At 34.8% G+C, this 24,307-nt stretch overlaps 1 protein-coding gene across 1 annotated transcript in view; it reads left to right on the top strand.

The window, feature by feature from the left end:
* Positions 1 to 21,173, top strand: part of LOC111513576 (CLIP domain-containing serine protease HP8) — a 33,067-nt gene extending 11,894 nt beyond the window's left edge. Inside the window, exons 2-7 of the mRNA XM_074181193.1 lie at positions 2,159 to 2,389; positions 6,509 to 6,640; positions 13,334 to 13,442; positions 13,848 to 14,047; positions 18,117 to 18,250; positions 20,786 to 21,173. Coding sequence (XP_074037294.1) covers positions 2,159 to 2,389; positions 6,509 to 6,640; positions 13,334 to 13,442; positions 13,848 to 14,047; positions 18,117 to 18,250; positions 20,786 to 21,073 — 1,094 coding nt within the window. The 3' untranslated portion in view covers positions 21,074 to 21,173. The remainder of the gene's footprint in view (positions 1 to 2,158; positions 2,390 to 6,508; positions 6,641 to 13,333; positions 13,443 to 13,847; positions 14,048 to 18,116; positions 18,251 to 20,785) is intronic.
* Positions 21,174 to 24,307: the final 3,134 nt, after the last annotated feature.

Below are 24,307 nucleotides of genomic sequence, written 5' to 3'. Positions count from 1 at the left end.
AAATGGAAAGTAGAGAAAGTGAAAGTATTTCAACGACCTATAAAATAGTCATCTCTCGGAGGAATCAGTCCAGTCATCACCCGAAGACGATTGTAGATACCAACAATCGAAACGTCGTGAACTAACGTGACTTGGAATCTCTACACTTTTGTATTTTTATTATTTTCTTTTTTCATTCCTTTAATTTTTATTTATTCAATTATTATATTTTTACTTGTAGGTTATTTCACTATCATTTCATTTCAGGTTTATTGTTGCTTAATATAATTGTTATTTTCAACTATTCTTTTTTAATTATTCTTTTTTACTTGTTTCAGGGATTTCAAATCATTTTATATAGTAGACAATGGAAGTCCGAACTAGTGAAATCCCATTCCTTGTGATCGTCAACATAGCACCTGATAGCTGTACCAACTGTCTTATTCATCCGTTCGACAAAATTGCATTGCGGATGATATCGTGCATTGAACCAAATTGTCTGAACTTCATACTTCTTAGCCAAATTTTTAAATTCTGAACCTACGAACTGTGAACCATTATCCACTATAAAGAACTGCGGAACCCCAAACACAAGAAAAACATTATTTTCTACGAAATTACATATATTTTTAGCAGTGGCTTTTTCGTAAAGGGTGTAAAATAACGTATTTGGTGAACCAGTCTCCTATAACAAGAAGGTGGGTATTCCCTTTTTTCAATCGAGGGAATGGACCCATCAAATCTGCAGCTATGATCTACACGGAAAGTTTACTGATTTATCCGCACCCATCAAGCCCATTCTAGAATCAGATGAAATTTTCTGAGACGCACAGGTTGTACAATGCCCATCATACTTCAAAATATCTCCACGTATTTTCGGCCAATAATACAGCTCTTGAATTTTTGACAAAGTTTTAAAAAACCCAAAGTGGCCACTAGTGGGTGTATCGTGACAGCTATATATAACTTCTGGCCTCTGCCCTTTGGGAATCAGTAATTTCCATTCCTTAGAATTAGTTTTGACAGGAACCCGGGAAGGAATAAGCTTAAAAACTTTTCCATTTTCAATTTTCCATTGTGGATATGATTCCGGATCATTGGATATTTTGCCTTTCATAGAAATATACCAAACGTCCAAGGAGTCTGAAGGAATTTCCATGAGAGCACTTTCAGGAACATCGGAATAAATACGAGAAAGGGCGTTCGGCACGACATTTGATGACTCTTTACGGTGCTTTAAAACAAATGAAAATTGCCTTAGCTTGACAGCCCATCTCGCTAGTTTTCCTGCTGGATTTTTCAAATTATTTAACCAAAGCAATGAATGATGGACCGTTTTCACCGTAAATCGGGTTCCCTCCACATAAGAGCGGAATGTCTCTATAGAGAAAATCACGGCCATAAGTTCTCTTTGGGTGACTGTGCAATTCCTTTCGCTGCGAGATAGTGAGCGACTAGCGTACGCGATAACCCTTTCAACGCCGTCTTTATTTTGTAATAAAACACCTCCCACTTCAGTGTCACTGGCGTCTGTCTGTATCACAAATGGTTTATCAAAATCTGAGCTACATAAAATAGGAGCCGAAATAAGAGCTTCTTTTATTTTGATAGAAGAATCTTCAGCTTCTTCTGTCCATGATATCGGTTGTCGCTTACGTTTTCCAGCTAGTAGATTATTGATCGGTGAAACTAAAGTAGAGAAATTATTAATGAAACGCCGATACCACGAACATAAACCAATGAAACGCTTCACTTCCGTTGCCGTTTTAGGTCAGGGGTAGTTGACCATCGTGGCGACTTTATCAGGATCTGTTCGAATGTCATTTGCGTCAACTATGAAATCAAGATATTTCAACGATGGCTTCAGAAATTCACATTTCTTCAAGTTAACTGTAAGACCAGCATCTTTTAAGCGATCTCTGATTTCAGCCAATGAAACCAAATTTTCATCGAATGTAGAAGAAATAACTATTATGTCATGAATATAGGTAAATATATTTGGTTCATATTTGGGACCAAATATAGAGTCGATGAGTCTACATAGCATTTGTGCTGAATTACATAATCCGAATGGAACAGAAGTAAAGTGGAACAAACCTCTCCTAGGTACACTGAAAGCAGTTTTTTCGCGAGATTCCAGGTCATGTTCATCTATACCAATTTAATGTTTTCATTACAGAATCCTACGACTCATGTTTCACTCCTAGGAACGAGAATGGGGACTGTAAGGTCATCAGTTCGTGTCCAAGTTTATTTGCTCTCTTAGAAAAGCGACCTATCAAGTCTCAAGATGCGGATTACCTAAGACGTTCCCAGTGTGGTTTTGAAGGAACCTTACCGAAAGTATGCTGCCCATCAGGAGGTCAAAAATCTTCAACATCCAAACCAGTGACTGATCATAATATGGAACGTGAGTTATATACAATTATCATCAATATACTCAACACATTACAAAAAAGTTTGCTCGTAGAAAATGGAATTGAAAAGTTTGAAAAGAGAAATCTCTCCAATCACTGGTTAACGAAAAACAAATTTTTGAAAAGGTTTTTTTGAAATTTTGTAGATTTCAGGAATAGAAAGCGTTATATTTGAAAGTTTCCACAAAAGTGATAAAAAAACAAATAATTATACCTTGAAGGTTTATTTATGATTGAACCATGTTTTGGCAATAAACTTATATTGCGAGCTATACCAGAATCGTCGAATTCCGAACATTAAAATGTTTAGACGATTAGAAAAAAATTTGAGACTGTGGTGCATTTGACCAAAATAAAACTAAAAAATGTGTTTAAAAAAAAAAATCTGTTTAAAATCTGTTTTTCCGTTAACCAGCTGTCGCACCCTTACGAACGACAACCCTCAGAAGTCGAAACTTGTGCGAGCTAAGGATTAACGAGGTCTTACCTTTTAACGTGTGATTCCTAACACGGGTTGGACGATAGCAAGTGAAGATCGATCGTTCAGACTTGGTCTTGAACCACCGACCAACACGGCAGTCAATTCGAGTGAGTGAACAAATCACCCAACCCGAACCGCTTGGCTACCGGCCGACCACTAGATGTGTGAGGAACCAAATATACCAAATATACAAAATAAACCAAATATGCGCTTAGAAAATAAATTTTATTGATATCTAATTGTAGTAGAAATCAATTATTTATTTTATATTTTTTTCTAATGATTAATTTAACAATGGGAAAGTAATCCAGTAATAAATACATGACTTTATTTTAAATGTTCAACCGTCAGAATTCTAGGTACTGGGCCAAAGAAAACCCCCACTAAATGCTTGAGCATCATACACGATACTTGCAAAAGGTACATGTATGAGCTAGCATTGTAAGAAACAGGGTCATCGGACACTACTTTTTCGACGGTACTTTAGACGGGCTAACATACCTTAACTTTTTAAGGGGATATCTTGTACCTACTTTAATTAATTCATTCCCCAGTAGAAATAATCATGGAAGTTTTGATGAAAGTTTATGGTTTCAACAGGATGGTGCGCCTCCACATTTACGAACCGATGGATTAGTGGACGTGGACATATTGAATAGCCAGCGAGGTCGCCAGACTTAAATCCGTTGGATTACTTTATGTGGGGCCATCTGAAGAATGTTGTTAATAAAACGAAACCAGCAAATATTCCAGAAATAAAAGAGAGAATTCGAACAAAAATAAACAATATTTCTTAAGAAACCATAAACAAGGTTCAACAAGAATTTATTCAACGTTTAGGTTATTGTCAAATACAGCAAGGCCCACAGTTCGAACATCTAAAATGAAGTCATGTATTTGTCACTGGATTACTTTCTCATTGTTAAATTAATCATTAGAAAATAATTTAAAATAATTAATTAATTTCTACTTTTATTAGATATCAATAAAATTCATTTTCTGAGTGCACATCTTTCAAATTCTGTCCATTAGACCCCATGTACCATATTTTTTCGGAACTAGCTCGTTACGGATTATCTAAAACTGACACCAAATACAGGGTGGTGCATTTAAAAAATTACCAATGACGTCATCACATTAATATGGATCACCCTGTATAATGAAATTTTTTTGTAAAATGTAGAATATTAAAATTAATAATTGACGTGTTTCAGGTTTTTGTAAAACGACCTTTGATTTTTGGAAATATCGAATTTACTCCATACTGTATAATACGGACACACTGTATAATACCTCATATACCTCGAATATAACCTTATAAAGATTAACAAAGTAAAAAAATCTTTTTTAAAATTTAGGATTAGTCAGTTACAAAAATATTTCCAATCAAGATTGTTTTTTGCGAGAAATTGCCCACGACCTGGGAATTTTTGTTAAATCTACCAGAAATATTTAAAAAACAACAGATACTACAGGATACGCGAAGTTCTAAGTTAACGAAAGAAATTACCGAAAGAGAGTATGATATGCGAAGTGGTTGAGACATTGAAATAGGGAAGGGAGTTGTAGACATTTCAAAAAGTAATACGAACAAACTGATCAACATTCACTAACAACGGTTGATTCAATAGAAGCATCCATTATAGGTGAAATATTACAAATGAACATTTACATAGAGAACCAGATTTGCAGGAAAGGTTCGGAATAAGCGATAAGCATTTGAATAGTGAAATGAATCTGCATTTTTAATCAATGAGTTTAATGGCTATTTAGATGAATTTCCACTGAACATCCGTCGTGAAATACGATATTTTCAATTTCCCCATAATACCTACAGCAATTGTGAGTTAACATTTAGATGCAGTATCCTCATCAAAATGGATTATAGACAATGGAACAATTGCCTGGCCAGCACGATTCCCAGATCTCACTCCATTAGATTTTTCGTCTAGGGATACATAAAGGATGAGGTTTTTTTGACACCTAGTATAGATATCGACCATCTCAAACGGAAAATAAAATGTAATAGCATTACATTCGTCAAGTTGAAACATTAACACAGACATTCTATTGACAGACAACTTACGTGTTTTCAACAAAGAGATCCTCACTTTTACGACTGTATTGTGATTTTCTCGCTTTATCAATACTTGTAATAAAAAAACAGTTTCATATTTTAGACAAGAATTGATGATAGCCGTGTTGACACGAAACGTTCAATCAACGATTCATTGTTACATCGTTTTAGTACATTTCGAATACATTAAAACTTTCTTTTTTCATTTTTTTAAATTTTCTGAAATAACAATTCCATTCGTCAAAAACCACTGCGACAAACTGATACTCTTCCTTGCGATTCCAAGTGCTTGTGGAAAGTAAAATACATAAATGTTTCTACTAATGAACTATATTCAATTGGAATTCTCAAGTACATGAATTTCACAAGAAATTTTCTGAAGATTAGTCAGGTTTATCTTTCCCAAATATAAAAATAATCTGAAAGCGTAATTATCTAGGGAATTTTACACAATCAACTGCCCGGTCATTGGAACTACGTAATATTCTCAGTTTTGGATGAAGATGAGGTTAACCGCATTAGTTGTAAGAATAAAGAATGTTTCACATTTCTTGGAATACATTATTGTGGTGGAATGGAAAATGTTTCACAAATTAGCCCTAGGACAAAATGTGGAATTGAAAAATGAATGTTTGTCGTAGGTTAATCTTGTGATACGAGTGTTTTTTGAGTAAAAAAGAATGATTTTATCTGGTTAATAACTGTTACCAGAAAAACATATGTCATGAACTTTGATTTAGCGCTTGAGGATACTGTTGAAAAACTTAGGAAATACAACGATAGATTGCGGTACATTTGAAGTCAAAGGCTCAACAATAAATAGATAAATAATTTTGTTTGAAAAAAATTGTTCAAAATCTGATAATTTTTCGTTAATTTCATATACAGACCACTACTGAGTATTGTGAGAATAAAGTATGTTCATATTCTCCCAAAATCATTTACCTACATCTTCTTGACCTTCTGTGAAAAGTTTGTACCACTTGGAACATTTTTCAGACTCAGAGTACGGTCGCCGTATGCCACTGCCAACATTTCAAGTTTTTTTGAGCACTTGATTTCATTTCTTTTTCACAAAATTTGATGCAAATTCTTTCATCAAATTTTTTTCGAAAGCAGAAAATTGTCGAACACTTCTAACTTTTATGCTTCTCACCAACAAACTGAACATGCTAAACAGCAAAAACTGTGGACAATATTCGAGACGAGTCAGATGAGTGTACCAACTGCAAAAACTCGCAAAATTTAAACATTTAGCCCACATACATTTGCTTTTAATACTTTGAGATCGATTCCTAGACTAGGCACTGATCGCAATGCCAAAATTCTGCATATATTATTGAAAATTTCAATCTTGGTTTGTGATTTACATTTGGACTAACTTTCAGGCATCTATTATTACCTTTATCTTTATATTTCACAGGAAGAGAGAAATTCCTTGTTCAGAACGGGTGCTATATGGATCAATAGAAATTCTTAAAGATTCAAGAAATTCAGAAATTGGTTTTAGACTATGTTCATGCCACGCTAACGAAAGCTATCTTTATTTTCCAGTGAAGCCATCTAAGAGCTCTCTCTTGCCCTCAACCGAGATGTGTGGTATCAGTACTCAAGATAAAATATATGGTGGAACTGAAGCGGGTCTACAGGAATTTCCTTGGATGGCGTTGGTGGAATACGAAAGAGGTAAGTCATACGAGTTTCGTTCTAGACATCATCAGCTCATAGCAAAATTCACCAAGAGGACCAAGACAGAGGGCTGAGGAGCTTTAAAACTTGAAGATGAAGCAAACATCTGTCGGAGGTGGTCGAATATACAGGCTGATTCACGGTGGATGGCACATTAGACGTTTCTGGTGAACCAGACAACGGATCACTTTGAAAATTTAATGGAGGGCATATTCGGACATTCTCTAGCCAACTAAAATATTTTCGATAATGCGGTGTTGCAGCTTCTATTAGAAAGCAGTAGCAACTTTGATTTTTCAAATAGAACACTCTGTATATAATATTATTTTTGGAATCTCCAACAATTGCCCGACAACTTTTCTTGATATTTCCCTATACCTATCTGTTACCGTTTTCGAAATAAAAATTAATTTCAATTTTTTTCTTCGAAAATCATGACTTCTAAAAATGCCGATATCTTTTAGTTAAGAAGTACTATGATATCGAAATTTGGTTTGGAGTTAGGTGATACTTGGACACTTCCCACACGTCAGCCTAACCTCCGTTACTTCAATACAGGGTGGTAAAAAAATACAGTTTTTTCGTTTGCTTGAAAAAGTTGCTGAAATTTGATTATTTTAAATGGAACACCCTGTATATTATTGAAAATTCAGAAAGCTGCTGAAATTTGCTCTCTTTCTATGTATATCATACCTATACCTAACTAGTCAAGTTTCGGACTTATGAACATTTATTTGTGAAAATGTCCCTTCAGAATGGTATTTCCATTCGGTATTTGGTAAGCAGGCCATGATTACTATTTGACAGTAGCGTTGTGACATTCTCCTAATAATATCGACATTTTCGTCACTTCAGAAGTTGCAAATACCTTCAAAACGATGGAAAAAAACTATTCAAACGAAGTTCTTATGAATTTGTTTATTATTTTTGGACAGTGTGACAAAATTATCAGCAGAACATGTAGAAAGTTCAATGAAATGTATCCGAATCTACCGCCAATGAACCTCAAGAAATTTATACGAATTCAGAACAAAAATAATAAACAAATTCATAAGAACTTCGTTTGAATAGTTTTGTTCCATCGTTTTGAAGGTATTTGCAACTTCTGAAGTGACGAAAATGTCAATATTATTAGGAGAATGTCACAACGCTACTGTCAAATAGTAATCATGGCCTGCTTACCAAATACCGAATGGAAATACAATTCTGAAGGGACATTTTCACAAATAAATGTTCATAAGTTCGAAACTTGACTAGTTAGGTATAGGTATGATATAAATTGAAAGAGAGCAAATTTCAGCAGCTTTCCGAATTTTTAATAATATACAGGATGTTCCATTTAAAATAATCAAATTTCAGCAACTTTTTCAAGCAAACGAAAAAAATGTATTTTTTTACCACCCTGTATTGAAGTAACGGAGATTAGGCTGACGTGTGGGAAGTTTCCAAGTATCACCTAACTCCAAACCAAATTTCGATATCATAGTACTTCTTATCTAAAAGATATCGGCATTTTTAGAAGTCATGATTTTCGAAGAAAAAAATTGAAATTAATTTTTATTTCGAAAACGGTAACAGATAGGTATAGGGAAATATCAAGAAAAGTTATCGGGCAATTGTTGGAGATTCCAAAAATAATATTATATACAGAGTGTTCCATTTGAAAAATCAAAGTTGCTACTGCTTTCTAATAGAAGCGGCAACACCGCATTGTCGAAAATATTTCAGTTGGCTAGAGAATGTCCGAATATGCCCTCCATTAAATTTTCAAAGTAATCCGTTGTCTGGTTCACCAGAAACGTCTAATGTACCATCCACCGTGAATAGCCTGTATGAGATTGATACTAGATCTTAGGTAAACCTGGAACCAACAATGAGTCGATTGGGGTGAATAGAAAGGCGAAGGTAGCATTGTTGCTGGCTAGATGAAAAAAAGACGTTGAGGCTAAAACGCTAAAACCCCATGATGTATTGACTATATGCACCAGGATGGTATTAGAGAGAATTTGATGCTTTTGTCGTCCCTACTCTTAAGACGGGACGAATTAGTCAGGTTTATTCTAATGATGTTTTAGGGCCGAAAGTTTCAACCCAAATTATACTTGTTCTTCGTATTACCTCATAAGAAGTGGGTTGTATGGGGTCCTCGCGAGACTGTTCTCCTCCCATTCCACTTCTGGCCTATCTTTGTCGCCTTTCTTTTGCAAAAGTGAAATTCAACAGGTTGGAGTTCTAGCTTATATAGAGGCTTTGCTACTCGATAAGACGCACAATCCTGTACCCTAGCTTGTTTCGCCTACCCCTCTGTGCACATATTCGACGACACAACTTCGAAATAGGTCAGTTGCAAGAGAGTCACTTGATCAGAGTACACCTTATGAGTGTATGATAGTGCAGTCCGGCGTAGAATATTTAACAGACTCTCTGTTGACTTACGATTAGTTTACCGCGTTTATTACGAATAAAATAATTGTGAGGTTTCTACACAGGGCGGCTTTGTACAAGTCTAGTAATAGGACTTGTACCAAATTGAAAAAACGAGCAATTTATACCCCCTAAGTTTATTGGAAAGCGAGTGTTCGCAACAATGGTTGCTCAAGCACTACTTACAAACTACTATACAAAAATGTTCCAAACCTTTTACAACTAAAGGCGGGGCCTTTGGTATGATAAATTTTGAAGTAGGACTATTTTAGTAAGAGCAGTCAATTAACAGGAATATAGTAGGCGGTATAGTAGGCGGTCATGGCAGTACAAAATTACGAATGCCAGAAGAAGCCAGATTCCAAAATTGAGCATTTGGAAAAACCCACTAGTGGTAAAGAAACTGTATTAGCAAAGTTTTATACTATTGGGGTAGAAAACCCCGACCGTATACTTTTAATTTTAGGATTATATGAGCCTGCAGTCCGGAGAATTATATTATTTTACTGAAGGGATGCAAGTGCAGGCTCTTATGCTGTGGAATTCCCAAGATAAGTTTCACTTAGGACTAAGAACTTATGAAATAACATCTTGAGTCTAAATTGTTTTTAGCCACACAACACTTGCACTCTCCATTGGTCTCTTCAAAACTTTTGTAGTGCCCTACAATTTCCTTAAAATGGAGTATGCTAGGTGTGTTAATGAGTAAATTGGGTATGGTAGCTATGTAAAGGATTGGCCCATGGCCCATGTCCAGTCCTTTACACACATCTCTTCAATATGCTCCCCTCCCATCGCCACACACTTTTCAATACGTTATTTCCATTGATCGAAGCATTGCTGGAAATCTTCTTTGGTGATGGCCTTCAGAAGCTCTGCCGTTTTTTGCTTCACCCAAATCGGTTTCCTTCCAAAGTAGATTTTATCTTCATAAACAAAAAAAGTCGCACGGTGCCACGGCGAATGTTCGAGCACTGGAGTGCGTTTATTGGCCTAATACCGCTTCACGGAGAGCGCGTTATGGGCAGGTGCGTTGTCCTGGTGCAGAATATACGAATTGTTTTTTCACAACTCAGGCCGTTTCTTGCGAACTCGTTCTCATAGTGTTGCCAAAACTGACAAATAGTAACTCTGGTTGATAGTCTGACCCTCTGACACCTATTACAGTACGAAACCATTAATGTCGAAAAAAACGATCAACATTGCCTTGAATTTTGATTGGACATCTTTGCTTTCTTGATTCTGGGTGATTCAGGCGTCTTCCAATGCATCAATTGCCGCATTGTTTCAACATCGTATTGAAAAACCCATGTTTTGTCGCAAGTAATAATGTTTTTCATCAGTTCGCGATCTTCTTCCAACCTTTCAAGGAAATCTGAGCAGATCTGTTGACGTAAGAGCTTTTGGTCAGGAGGACAGGTTTTTTGGCACCAAATTCGTACAGACTTTTGTCATGCGTTATTCCTCGTGTAGAATTTTTCTAACCATTTCTTTATCGGCGTTTGTAGCCTTAGCAAACATCCAGATGCTCATTCAACGATCTGCAGACACTATTTGATTAATTTTGGTCACTGTTTACGGAGTTGAAACAGTTAGGGCGACCTGAGCGCTGGTCATCTTCAGTGCTCTATCAGCCCTCACTGAAGCGCTTACACCACTCAAAACCACGCGCACGAGATGTAGAATTCTCCCCATTGGCTTCTTGGAATAATCTATAGCACTCAGACGAAGTTTTTTTTCAATTTAACGAGAAATTTGAGATTGATACGTTGCTTGGTTTTCAGCACGAGGAAAAAACACGTTCGTTTCAATCCGCTACTGCACAAATACTATAATAGTGAAGAAAACGTGTTTTGGTACGTCAATAGAAAATATATTCAGATATCCAACGCACTACTCGTTTTTTCCCTACCCTTCTAGAGCGCCCTCTAGGCGCACAGTCTCATTATTTATTAGCCGAACCTCGTAAAGCACATCTGAAACGTGCCCTACAATTTCCTTAAAAGGTGTTTCCGCGATATACATCCCGCATCATATTACTTCCTTCAGTCAGGTTCGACTTTATAAAAAATTACCTCGAGTTGTAATTGGATCCTGTGACCCAAAATTTCTGTTCTCAAAATATATAGTCGATTTAACGTCTACGGAATGGGTTAAGTGGCTGGGCATCCTGACTTTAATCGGATTCGGATCAGCAGTCAGCATAAGGATTAGTTAGCCGTCAGGCCGATTTCAGGACCGTTTCAAATATATACTCAACTTTTGTTTCAACGTGGTTGACAATGTTTCATGGGGAATTTCATTAGTTCGGACTTGCATTGATATGATAAATGAAATGGTAAATGAAAATAAAAATAAAAAGAAAAGCTGAAAAAAAAATTAAGCAAAAAATCATTAAAAGAAATCACAATAAAATAAAAAATTAAGGAAAAAATTGAAATTTGAAGAATTAAAATGAAATGAAAAATAAAAAATCACCCGATTATACTAACAATGGGAATTTCGTGAAAGAAGTGTTATTTTCAACTATTCTTTTTAATTGTAATGAAAATACAAACTAATGACTCGGCTAGCGTCAGCTGCAGCCGTACCAAATTTTCTCTTTAGGCAAAACTCATGCCTGAGTTATCATATCATCAAATTCTATTTGGTAACTATCATTTCAAACCGAAATTTTCTCCAAACCTCCAGCGAGGTTTGTAAACTTCCACAATCTGAAAAAATTAAAATAAATCAATAAAGAATCTGCTGAAGTGTAATAAAGGGCGAACTGAAAAGTTTATCCCGAAAAGTTACTGCGTTATATAAACAACTGAAAAATCCAATAGCTTGTGTCAAAAAAATTAGAGCTATCACAGTTTGGGCCGAAATTTTTATAGTTAATTCAGGTTTTGAAAATGGAAAAGGAAAATCTTCCGAAACGTCAACCACCCAAGAAAGCTAATTGTTACTATTTGATATTTTAATTGATTTCTTCAATTTGTTGGCCAAATTTATGAATAACGACAAGTTAATGACGAATTGGACTTTTCAGTAGTTTATATTACGCAGTTACTTTTTGAGGTGAACTTTTTTTAATTTACCTACTTTATTCAAAGTCGCATCAACCTTCAGGGTTATTAGCGACTGAACAATGCATCAGTTGCAGTGGTATTATATAAGGTTCAACAAGTTGACATTTTCTAAAAACTTCACAATATTTTCAATATCACACTTAGGTCCTAATGCGTTGTTGATAACAGGGCACTTTGTTAAGATATTTTCTACAGTTAAGGGAGAGTTGCACACTTCACACACCGGCTGGTGTTGCCGGCAATGAGGTATCCATGGCTGAGGCGAGTGTGGCCTATTCGCAAGCGATATACTGTGACCTGGGTTTTCCTACTTGTCGGGAGATGTTTCCATGGAAGTACACTTGTTTTTACTTTGGAAAGTTGCAAGACCCATTCCATTGATCTTGATCTTCCATTCAGTGAGGATTTTCTTATAGTACGGTTTCATATCAGTATGGACAACATAGGTTTCTGTGCTGTATAAATCACTGATAGTGGCTTCTTTAGCTAATCTGTCAGCCTTTTCGTTTCCTCTTATACCTACGTGAGAAGGGACCCATATGAGTTTTATGACTACCCCTTTTCCATAGACTATATTGACCAGTTCTTTTATATGACGAATGATGGGATTGTTGGAGTGTAATTACTTGATTGCTCCCATGTATTGCAGTGCTTTCCATATGGCGTAATGTTTACCAATGAACACTGAGCTTCCTATGGGGAGTTTGAATAATGAATTAGATTGAAGATTGGTAAAAGGGGCCACTACGCAGTGAACTTTTCAGTTTACCCTTTACCTACTACAATTCAGCAGATTCTCTATCGATTCATCTTTTCAGATTGTGGAAGGGTATAAACCCAAAAAAAATAGTATGGAATATTGAGTCCTCCACAAAGAAAATGTCTTTCAAAGAATTGAGTTTCTTATTGTTCTGAAAATGAATATTGGCAGCAAAATTCAGCTGAAATGAAAGGTGAAAGATAAATATACTAGCAGAAGTCAAGAAATATAGTTTACTTCAGTATTTTCAGTTGATGTACAATAAAAATCCAAATGAGTTAAATTGAGTTCTGCATCATCAGTTAACACAAAGTGAAAAATTGATTAAATATTATTCAATACACTTCATCATTATGTTTTTACTAAATTCTGAGAAGTGTATTATTTGTTATATTTGTGCCAGAACATTATTGTATCCGGTTTTTTTTTCAGACGATAGAAGACATGGATTCTACTGTGGAGGTGTCTTGATCAATTCGCGATATATTTTAACAGCTGCTCATTGCATAAAGGGAAAAGACCTACCAAAAACATGGAAACTGTAAGTAGACCCAAATCGTTCTATTATATACTTCATTATTTGTCTTTCAGTAAACTCATATTCCGTCTCAGTTATTGGGCAAAAAAAAAGCCAAGCCATATTCCAAGTCAACTTTACAGTTGCTTTCTTAGTTATGAAATGGCACGTATTACTGTCCAGTTTACATGTTGATAATTATATTAACCGATACTAGAGAAAATTGAGTTTACATCAAATGATATGAAATTCTCCTATTTTTAATTGTAGCAAATCGTATTAGTTCAATGAATTTACCAACTTCAGAAAAACTACATAGCATTTTGAAATTGAGTGTGATTGTTAAAGTGACTTCTCAATATTCTAAAATAACTTAGTCGTGTTCTATGTTCAGACTATAATTCAATAATTTTTCTGATTTTATTTCAGAGTGAGTGTTCGACTTGGAGAACATAATACCGACAATGAGACAGACTGTTACGACAACGGTTTTACAGTTCAGTGCTCGCCTCCCCCCATAAATGTACCTGTTGAGGAAACTGTAGCACATGAACAATACGATGCATATGATGTAAATCAGTATCATGATATAGGTTTACTCAGACTAGCCAGGGAAGTTACATTTACAGGTGAGTTAACTCTTCGAAAGCACTCATAAAAGTTATGCCATAAAGTTTCCCATGAACATGCTATATGCGTCATATTAGAAAAATGGGAAAGTAATTTAGTATTCATATCCTATCTGAAAAATAAAATTCATAAAAATAGACGTTCAAGAATCTAGTTTGGTAGAATATATTTTGACAAGATCCTAACGCGTTGAATAGATGACTGGATTACTTTAAATTGGTTAAAAATGGATTTCGTCCTTCTAGGAACTATTTCAAAGTGAAGATTATCGATCATTCTTACATTTTCAAGGGCATTTACTAGCAAATCTGAAGATATGAATGTGTACTCAATAACCGCCACCATCAAAGTACCAAAACCTTAATGTTGCTTCACTCGTGTTCTCACCTAACCTTTTGTAGTCACCTCTTGAAATGAACTGAAATTATATCATCTTAATAAAACATGTTGAAAAGTACAGCTTATAAATGTTTCTAGTATTGCATCCTAATTATTGACTTTTTTTTGGAAAAATTAAGTTTTTATTTTGTAAATAAGTTTTCAATACAAATCATGAAATTATAAAACAACAACAAAAATTTATTGGTGCTCCGGGGTGACTTCATTGATTTCAGTGGCGCATTTACTTTTTCACATGTTTACTGCAGGAAAACCCGGATAAACCTGCAGCACCACATCATCTGAAGATCTTGATCCAACAATGTCCTCTCATTCATGAAACAAAATGTAGGATGTCTCCAGAGGCTTCAATAAATTCAATACATCGCCAAAACACTTAGTGACACGACCATTGTCAAACTTAAACCAGTCCGTTTCGTCTTTGACCAAGTCGTAATAATGACCAGATTCAACGCCAGGGCCACAGTGAACAATGACTGCATGAAGATTATAATAGGGGTCTTCTAGATTGAAGTGTTCATTTTAAACAATTTACTGAGTTATTACTTTGGTTGATTCATATTGATTTAATTATTTTCTAAACAGTGATGACCTCTGTTCTTTGAGTCATCTCTAACATTCCAAAAAAACTTCTGCTCGAAGTTATCTCTCCAGATCTTTCAGATATCGAGATTGTGTTTCAGATGTCCCCATAGAACGAAATCTAGAGACGATGAGTCGAGTGATCGTGGTAGATATTCTATTGCCCTCTTCGTCCAATCCATCTAACAGGAAATCTATCATTTATCCATTTTCTAGCTGCAAATTAATGTCTTTTCACTTTCTCTGGATTATGTTTTTCGTCACTCCAGCAGCAGAACTTTTCTTTTTCAACGTGTCAATCAGGAAAACAAAATGTACACTCATCAGTGAATCGAATATTTTGCAAAATATTTTGGTTTCATTACTACTCTTTCATACTGTTTCACAAAATTCTATTCTTCTATCGAAGTCATCGTCATAAAGCTATTGAATAATTTTAATTGTATATGGTTGGAATGTATTCAACTTTAGTGATTTCTTTTCTGTTATGTGGGACATTCTTATCTGGTGTGCCACAACATTTTTGCCGTTTTGCTTGCGCATTTCCAATTTTCACCACAAATTATAAAATTTACAGTCCTTTTGTTAGAGTGTGATCACCGTTGTCGAAATAGTATATTATGCATCGATCATGTAATGATGGTTATTAAGACACGAGCATTAACCGGGATACGAAACGAGCCGAAGGCGAGTTTTGTATGGTATATGCGAGTGTATTAATAACCATTACATGAGAGTTGCATACGCTATTTTTTCTAAACCCGATAAATAATGAAAAACTATAAATATTATATTTGTATTGAACACATTTACAGTAATTAACTCATATTTAAAAAAAAAAAAAACACAAACTTAATGGTATTATCATGGATATATGAAAACTATAAAGATTCTAATTATATTTACATTGAATATAACAACTGTAATTAATCTGATCTTTTAAAAATATTGGAGTCGATGGTATTCCTTCTATATCGCTGTTTTCAGACATTTTGATAATATAGGTAGGTAATATGAAAACTGATTTTGACAAATAAAGCAATTAGTTACTTAGGTTAGAATCTAGGACAAACAAAGGAACAGGATTCTTGATTGAAAAATTATGGGTTTCTATTGGTTGATAATCTGTATCGTTATGAAAAATCTGTATCATAATGGATATCATTATGAAACGGATTATGGTCATATAAGTGTATTGTTAGTGTACGGGTGTAGAAAAATAATTTAATAAACACACAACCTCCTACTCGCAAAACTAATGTTACGATAATATGATTTCAGTAACCAGAAATGATTTCGGAAACGATAAACAAAACTAATTTAACAAAAAACTCAATTATGCTCTAGTTGGGCCCTTTCTCTACAGTATGCCTATTGAAAAGGTGGCAAAATAGGTAGGACTATGGAATGAGTGATTGATAACGTATTCCAAAAACACTTTATTGTGAGATTTTCACTAAATTGTTTTACAAAAACGTAACACGTGTTTCGCCATACAATGGCTTCATCTGGCGTGTCTTTCAACGTGGCGTGTTGGCGTGTTGAAAGACACGCCAGATGAAGCCATTGTATGGCGAAACACGTGTTGCGTTTTTGTAAAACAATTTAGTGAAAATCTCACAATAAAATGTTTTTGGAATACGTTAGTTATGGATTTTCATCAAGTATCGGCCGATTCCATCATATGAGTGATTGATGTTTGTTTTTCAACTATTTTAACTAACATGTTATTCGAGACCACCAACTAAGTACTAATTTAGGTGAATTATGATTTTTTCTGATGATGATATCAAACAGAATATTATGCTTTTTTATTATTTTGTCAGATATTAGAAGTAAGGTACTTCAAACATTTATGGTTATGCAAAACGCCTTCAGTTTCTTTCATTTCAATCTTCCGAAACGAAATCACAAATTTTTTTCTATATATTTCTGGTTTTTACGAAATCCCCCGCGAACTGCTTACAAGAAGAGTCAAGTATGTGTTATTTGATGGAATCGACCGATACTTTATAAAAATTCCTTAACTTATTCAAGTAACACCACCAGTGAGGATATTGCAATGAAGTTCTACTTGAATATGTGGTATTTCTGAAAACGTAGCTGAACGATTTCCGAAATTTCCGGAGGTATGTAATTTTTTCGAAAATCAGCCTGCAAATTGTCCCCTTGGAAATAAGTTGTCCTTCTTGACGTATTTTTCATACTGACACACTGTATATTGCTTCGGCTTGATTCTCTTCAGTGTAACCAGTCTGCAAATCGTTTTCTACTCAGATAAAAAATATTTAAAAGCAGCAAGAATTTGTATCTACCCATATCAAGTGAGATCGATCTCATCAGATAGAAGCTATAGCTCATTTTAGTGGTTTTGATATTTCAACATTTGAGCTGTATGTTTTCTTGTGAATCTTATACTGTGAAAGTGATAAAGGGGATGTTTCTACCTTTAGTTGAACTTGCTCCCAATTATCACAATATTGTTTCTTGATTAATATAAAAAGTAAGTGAAATCAAAACTTGATTGATTAGCAGAATACCCATTCTGCGAATGATTATGGTTATAAGATGTACCACTACCTATGAATTTTTCATTATTTAATTCAGTACTGAAGTTTTTCCGAGTGGGACCCATTGACCATTTCAAAATTCCCTCGTAGCTAATTGTTTCAGGGTAAGTTTCAATTAAACTGAGCTCTAGATTCATTCACCGCATAGAAGAAATATATTTTGATAAAAAAATTAGTCCTCTCTGAAAGCAACGAAATCTGTTCGAGGATTTTATGAGAGAATGCGGTTTGGTCAGTAATTAGGTAGAATATTTTGTAGTTGAATACACATTTTATAGGGAATAAAAGCACTTTCATGGTGTTTGTTTTCTAATTAATTATTCGAATATGATTCAATTAGTCTCTCATTTAAATCTGGACTATTGTGTAACATATAATGATGAGAAAAAATATTTCCTACATAAATTTGAATTGTTTTTCTTAAGATCAAAAAAATCAAAGGAGAACAGTTATAGGTCAACGTTATTCCAAACTGACACTTCATTAATACTATAAAAATATCAATTACTTGTTTCAGCCAACGTCAAACCAATCTGTCTACCGAAAACTGCAAATGATCAAACCAAAAGTTTCGTTGGGAAAAAACTGACAGTAGCTGGTTGGGGTAAAACCGAAACCAGGTCAGAGAGCTCTGTGAAACTGAAACTTGATGTAAGTATTGACTAGCGTTTAACGATTACTTTAGTAATTAACTCAAGCTTGGGCAATAATGAATCATTCTATTGTCGCCACTTATGCTTTTTAGTTTGAACCTACTCATCTCCGCTACCAAGACAAAACTATCTAAAAGGCTAAATTATGCCATCAACTAATAATTGTGCCTCTTCTTTTTTTAGAACACATGACAAAACAGAATCTTAAGTTTCGTAAAAAATTGCTATATTTGATATATTGGATGCAGTGATAAGTATTGTCTGATATTCTGTTGAAATTTTGCCACTTTCCATTCCTCTTTTTGAAGACGGGTGATTGTTGAATCAGAATTAGTGTTGCTATTTGTCAAGTCATTTGATTGTCATATAATTATTCATTTTTCACTATGTCTATATGCATCCAAAATAGATTTCATCTATGATACTTCATTGAAGTTAATCGCCTTATCAAACGATCGTGCAAGTTTTGAAGGAGATATTAGTAAACTGCCACTCCTACATAACAGAAAGGTTTGAAATACTGCAAAACATTACGTGGTTTTGATGATGAAATGCTTATTTGGATTTGGTTTTAGACTGTTCAATATCTTGATTAATGTAACAAGAACCTCTGGTGTGATATTGATCTATTGAAACACTTTTTGGTAATGTCTACCGCACTATTAGATGAAACCTCAGGCATAAAAACCTGCAAACCACGGCCAAAAAAACCTGAAAATAGCTTTTCCCACAGTTATCGCCGGCCGAGGAAGTTAACATTCTTTGATCGAGTCAGTATCATCAGGAAAATGACTGAAAACAAATCTCACAACTGAAAGCTTTTATATAAATCGGGGTTATTCATCACTTCCGATAATGAGGATCATCAAAGGAAGTGAATCAGATGAGTGCATTCTTGATATTAGTTATTGTTTTGATTTGTTATTGTTTTCCACTTTGAACAGATTGTTGACCATTCCTTTATCACCCTCCAATTTTAATTCAGAATTAAATACATTAAAACAAAATGCTGTCAACAATGGTTATCAACCATCTATTATTCATAAATTAATTAGTAAATTTAAACACAGGTCAGATAGAAGATTGGCATTCAATTCTACCATCTTGGTTAGTTCACCTTCTGTGAAATATTTTTCTTTACCTTATTCTGATCAAAATATGTTTACTGTTATTTCCAAATTTATAGAAAATACCATACCTGAACAAAAATTTCTTTTAAATCTAAAAATAACTTCAGCAACTTTTTAGTAAATTCCAAATACAAAATCAAAAAATTACACAGAAGTGGAGTCTATAAGCTGGACTGCTCTGATTGTTCTGCATCTTACATTGGTAGAACCTGTAGATTTCCCTTTACTGGCATTAATGAACATTCAACAAAATCTGAAAAATCTGCATTTGGCCACCACATTAAATTTCACAATCAAACTTCAGTCCCAACAGAAAATTCCAAAATATTACATAAACTAGATAATAAAAATTTCCTCAGACTGGACTTTGAAGAGCTGGAGATTTCCAAAGAACTTTCCAATAATGATCAGTGCTTGAATACTCAAGTAAACATAAACAGACATTTCCTTCCCCTTCATAAAAGGATTATGAATTGTTAATGAATCAAATTCGTTACTAAAATACTTTATTCTATATTGGCTTCTCAACAACATAATTATTTTAAATCCATAATGGATCACTCCTCAAGTTGGTACAATTATTTTTAACATGACACTTGACACATCCTGTCTCAAGTTGCCCTTCTTTCATATAAACTTTGACTGAACCACATGGCCTCAATCCAAAAATGTATTTTCTTTGCAATCAGTCTATTTTGTTTTATATAAGTCAAATATTATAAATGTGCCATGTACTCATTTTGATACTTTCTGTTGCCTGACAAGTAAGTAATCATAAATAATTTTCCAAATTTCATAACCTCAAAAATTTTTTGCAAATTTTAATTTTCATAAAACTTTCAATTAGATCACTTACTTTCAGGTAAGCACTGATGATGACGAAAGTCGAAAGCGCTCTGCAATAATTTTATAATCATACACTTTCATACAAAAACCTCTTCGATTCATCATAATGAAATATCAAAAAACTCGCTGCCTAAGACGATATGATGTTAGAACTTTTTATAAAATGAAAAAAGTTGAGATCTGTTCTGACACATACAGAGCTCAACAACACAAAAGAAAAAAGAAATCTTAGATTGAAACATCAAGTCCATCAAAAGTTCGAGTTATCAAACATCAAGATAACATCAAAAACGAAAATGTCAGAACGTGTTTTGAAATCTTACGGTGATTGTAGATTTGTATGAAAAAAATTATCACCATAAACCACATGCTAAGACAATTCGTCTTTGAAATTTTTCTAATAGTTTTGAAATGAGACACATTTTCGAAAAAAAAATTGCTGAAATGAAGTAGAAGTTAACCCTTTCATCACCTGTATTGAGTTCTTCATTACAATTCATTTTGTGATTGTGAAAGGTAAAAATTCACAAAGAAAATAATTGAATAATCATTTTCAGGTACCTGTAAAAGCTAACTCGGAATGTTCTCGAATATATAGTCAGGCTGGTGTCAACCTCCAAGGGTCTCAGGTGTGTGCGGGAGGCGAGAAAGGAAAGGATTCCTGTAGAGGCGATAGTGGGGGTCCTTTGATGAGCCTGTACGCTGATGAAAATGGAGAGATTAACTGGTACTCTATTGGTGTTGTTTCATTCGGCCCGTCTCCGTGTGGAATGCAAGGATGGCCCGGAGTATACACTAAAGTCGCCAACTATGTACCATGGATAATAAGTAAATTGCGACCGTGATAATAAAAATGAGTGACTGTTTTAGTATACTTTTTTATTTTTTGATATTTGAATAGGATTAAGATGTATAAGTAAATTTCAATTATAATTCTTTTTATACTTCAGGTCTTTGAATGTTTGAAATCTATGTATCACTTGATGAACTCAGTTCAAAGATACATATTCGTTACTAATAGACATTTTTTCATCATATGAATATACTTGTGATTAACTGTTCGCAAACTTTGGGGTAGTGATGAATATTTCTGGAGATTTTTTTCCCAACACCAAATCGTTGTTTCAACATCTCAACACGTGTTTTGATCACCAAGTGATCTTCCTCTTGAAGATGATTACTTGGTGATCGAAACACGTGTCGAGGTTTTCAAACTACGGTTTGGTGTTGAGAAAAAACTCCAGTAATATTCATCATATGAGTATGTCTAGCCTCTCTATAGGACGTCAGAATAGATTATTGTGATTATTCACATTTTGGGGATAGAAATTACGGTACTCATCTCCAAGTAACACATAAAATATGTTCAACTGATACAGAATTAAAGATATATATACAAGAGCCAACAAATGGATACAATTATTAATTAAATAATCCCCAAGGGAATATATATGTCGCCGACTATGCCAGATATGTTAATTTATTCACGAATTGGGCCATGAACTTTTCTCACACTTTCGTAATTTTTATAAGAAAACTTTCAGAATTCTATGTAGTGTTTTGATATTCATAAATTCTCAAAATTCGAAAACAATGTGATTTTCATGACTAACTATATCTATAACAATAGTTCACTGACTATAATATAATAATGATATAAATATTTCCTTAAGATGGAACAATTAAAACAATATGTGACACACAATCTGTTCTGTTTGAAAAAATCTGTTTAAAATCTGTTTTTTCCGTTAATCAGCTGTCGCCCCCATACGAACGACAACTCTCAGAAGTTGAGAAACTTGTGCGAGCTAAGGACTGACGAGGTTTTACCTTTTAACGTGTGATTCCTAACACGGTTGCAGAATCATTCCAGTTTCAACCAGATAAATTCTCTTGAGAAAAATATCTAGTCGAAGCGGGAATCGAACCCACGGTCTTCCAATCGTGAGTCGGGCGCACTACCACCGCGGCCAATTCCACAACAACAATCAATCATTTCATGAAAATATAAAACGTATTCAGAAACATTCAAAAATATACATTCAACACTAAAACAAAAACCATTTCATACAATAATTCATTACGTTAGTTCAGGATGAAGCATGGGACAGCATATATAGAGAATTACCAAGAGCAATTATCCTGAAAAAATGAGACTGTCCTGGGTGATTGATACGAAAAAACATTATTAAAAAAATCCTATGGAAGAGCGCAGTCTATATGTAAATATATATATATATATATATATATATATATATATATATATATATATATATATATGGTGCAGCCAAGTGTAAGGATGGGCAACACTTGGTTACCAAAAGATAGAAATACAAATGCACGGAGCCACCAACAGGAGCCAACCGCACCGCTATGTCCGATATTAACTTCTGTTTCTATATCAAGACACTCAATAACTTTCATATTTGTATATATATATATATATATATATATATATATATATATATATATATATATATATATACAAACCAAAAAACACTGCAATCCCAAGGGCTCATTGCGTTTTTCCATCTATTTTCTCTTGACAATTGTTCCTACAATGTTGTTCAGAGCACTAGTTTTTACAGATTCTGTGTTGGATAGTTGTTATATTTTTCTGACTATACATATGGAATTTTTGATATTATCAACATGCCGGTACACCTGTACCTACACCTGTGGTTCACACAAAAGTTCTGTTTGAATAGATGGAAATAAAGCACGTGGATTCGTAATAATAGTTAGGTTAGGTTCAAAGTGGGTGGGTCTATTCGACTCTTCACCGCAACCCATAATGGTTTATTATGGCTCACACCTATTTACACTTGACCAAATAATCCCAGCTTCTCAACGAAGCCGATTAGTTTGTATGGTGAGTGGTATTTCAGGTCAGATGGTTAGAATACGGCTATGCCAAACTCTAAAAACCTTATTCGGTTCCCAGCGGGGCGGGCACAAAGTATGTGCTCTGCTGTTTCAGCATTTTTCAAACATCAGAGGCGACATATACTGTCTTCTGACAGTCCGAGTCTCTGCATATGATGATTCAATGACAGTGACCTGTAAGAAAGCCATTGTAGTTCATCTCAACAACAACTGTTTGGTATCAAGCTTCGAAGGGTGAATGAACGCCTAGGAGTGAGCCAGTTCTGGAAGATTCTGCCAGAAGTGCATACATCTTCTTGCCATCCAGGTATTCAATATTTGTTTGGCAAATCCTAAAGCGATGCCAATAACAGGTTCCGGTCCGATGAATCTGCTGGGAGCACCCTCCTTTGCAAAGGAGTCAGCAGCCTCATTGCCTTCCAGGCCAGTATGGCCAGGCATCTGAACGAGAGACAAAAATAAGTCTTTCTATCGAGGAGAGTCGTTTTTGGCAATTTGCTGCCAATTTAGACGTTGCTCGGTAGGAGCCAAGACCTTCCAACGCCGCTTGACTGTTCGATAATATTTTTATCGATTTGTTATGGGGTTGGATTCTTCCAATCTCTCCGTAGACAATTCAATAGCGTAAATTTCCGCTTGAAATACACTCGCATAGATTCGTAGACAAGTTGATATCTCTGTCCTGGGTATGCGACTGAAAAAACTTGCACCAGAACCGGAAGGTGTTTTAGATCCATCTCTGAACCAACAATTATCTGCTCTTATTATTTCCTTATCCCGGAGAATCCAGTTCTCACACTCGGGAACAGTACTTTATAGGGCAGTTCGTGGTTGACAGTTGGAGGTATAAAGTCAGAGGTCATTTCCAGAATGCTGTGACTTTCAGTGTCAACCAACAGTCTGTTGCACTCTGCATTAAATTGATTTGTGCAATTGGCAATATGCACAAGTCTATAATGCAGTCCATCTAGCCTGTCTCTACAGAAAAATGTGAAGAGGAGGTAGATCTAGAAGGATCTCTATGGCCACTGAAGGTGTGGTACTGATGGCACCACTGATAGCCAGACAAGCCTGTCTCTGTAAGGCAGAGAGCTTCGCCTGGGGCCGTTTTCTGTAAAGCCTTCGACCACCAGGCAATCGCACATTAAGTGATCATTGGTCTGACAATCATCGCATAAATCTAATGGATTTTT

This window comes from Leptinotarsa decemlineata, unplaced genomic scaffold (assembly GCF_025532065.1).
Source record: "Leptinotarsa decemlineata unplaced genomic scaffold, Ldec_3_MD MMD2_tig00026307_RagTag_RagTag, whole genome shotgun sequence".
NCBI lineage: Eukaryota > Metazoa > Arthropoda > Insecta > Coleoptera > Chrysomelidae > Leptinotarsa > Leptinotarsa decemlineata.
Note: the sequence above shows the minus strand (reverse complement) of the source record. Positions and strands in the feature narration are given on the sequence as shown.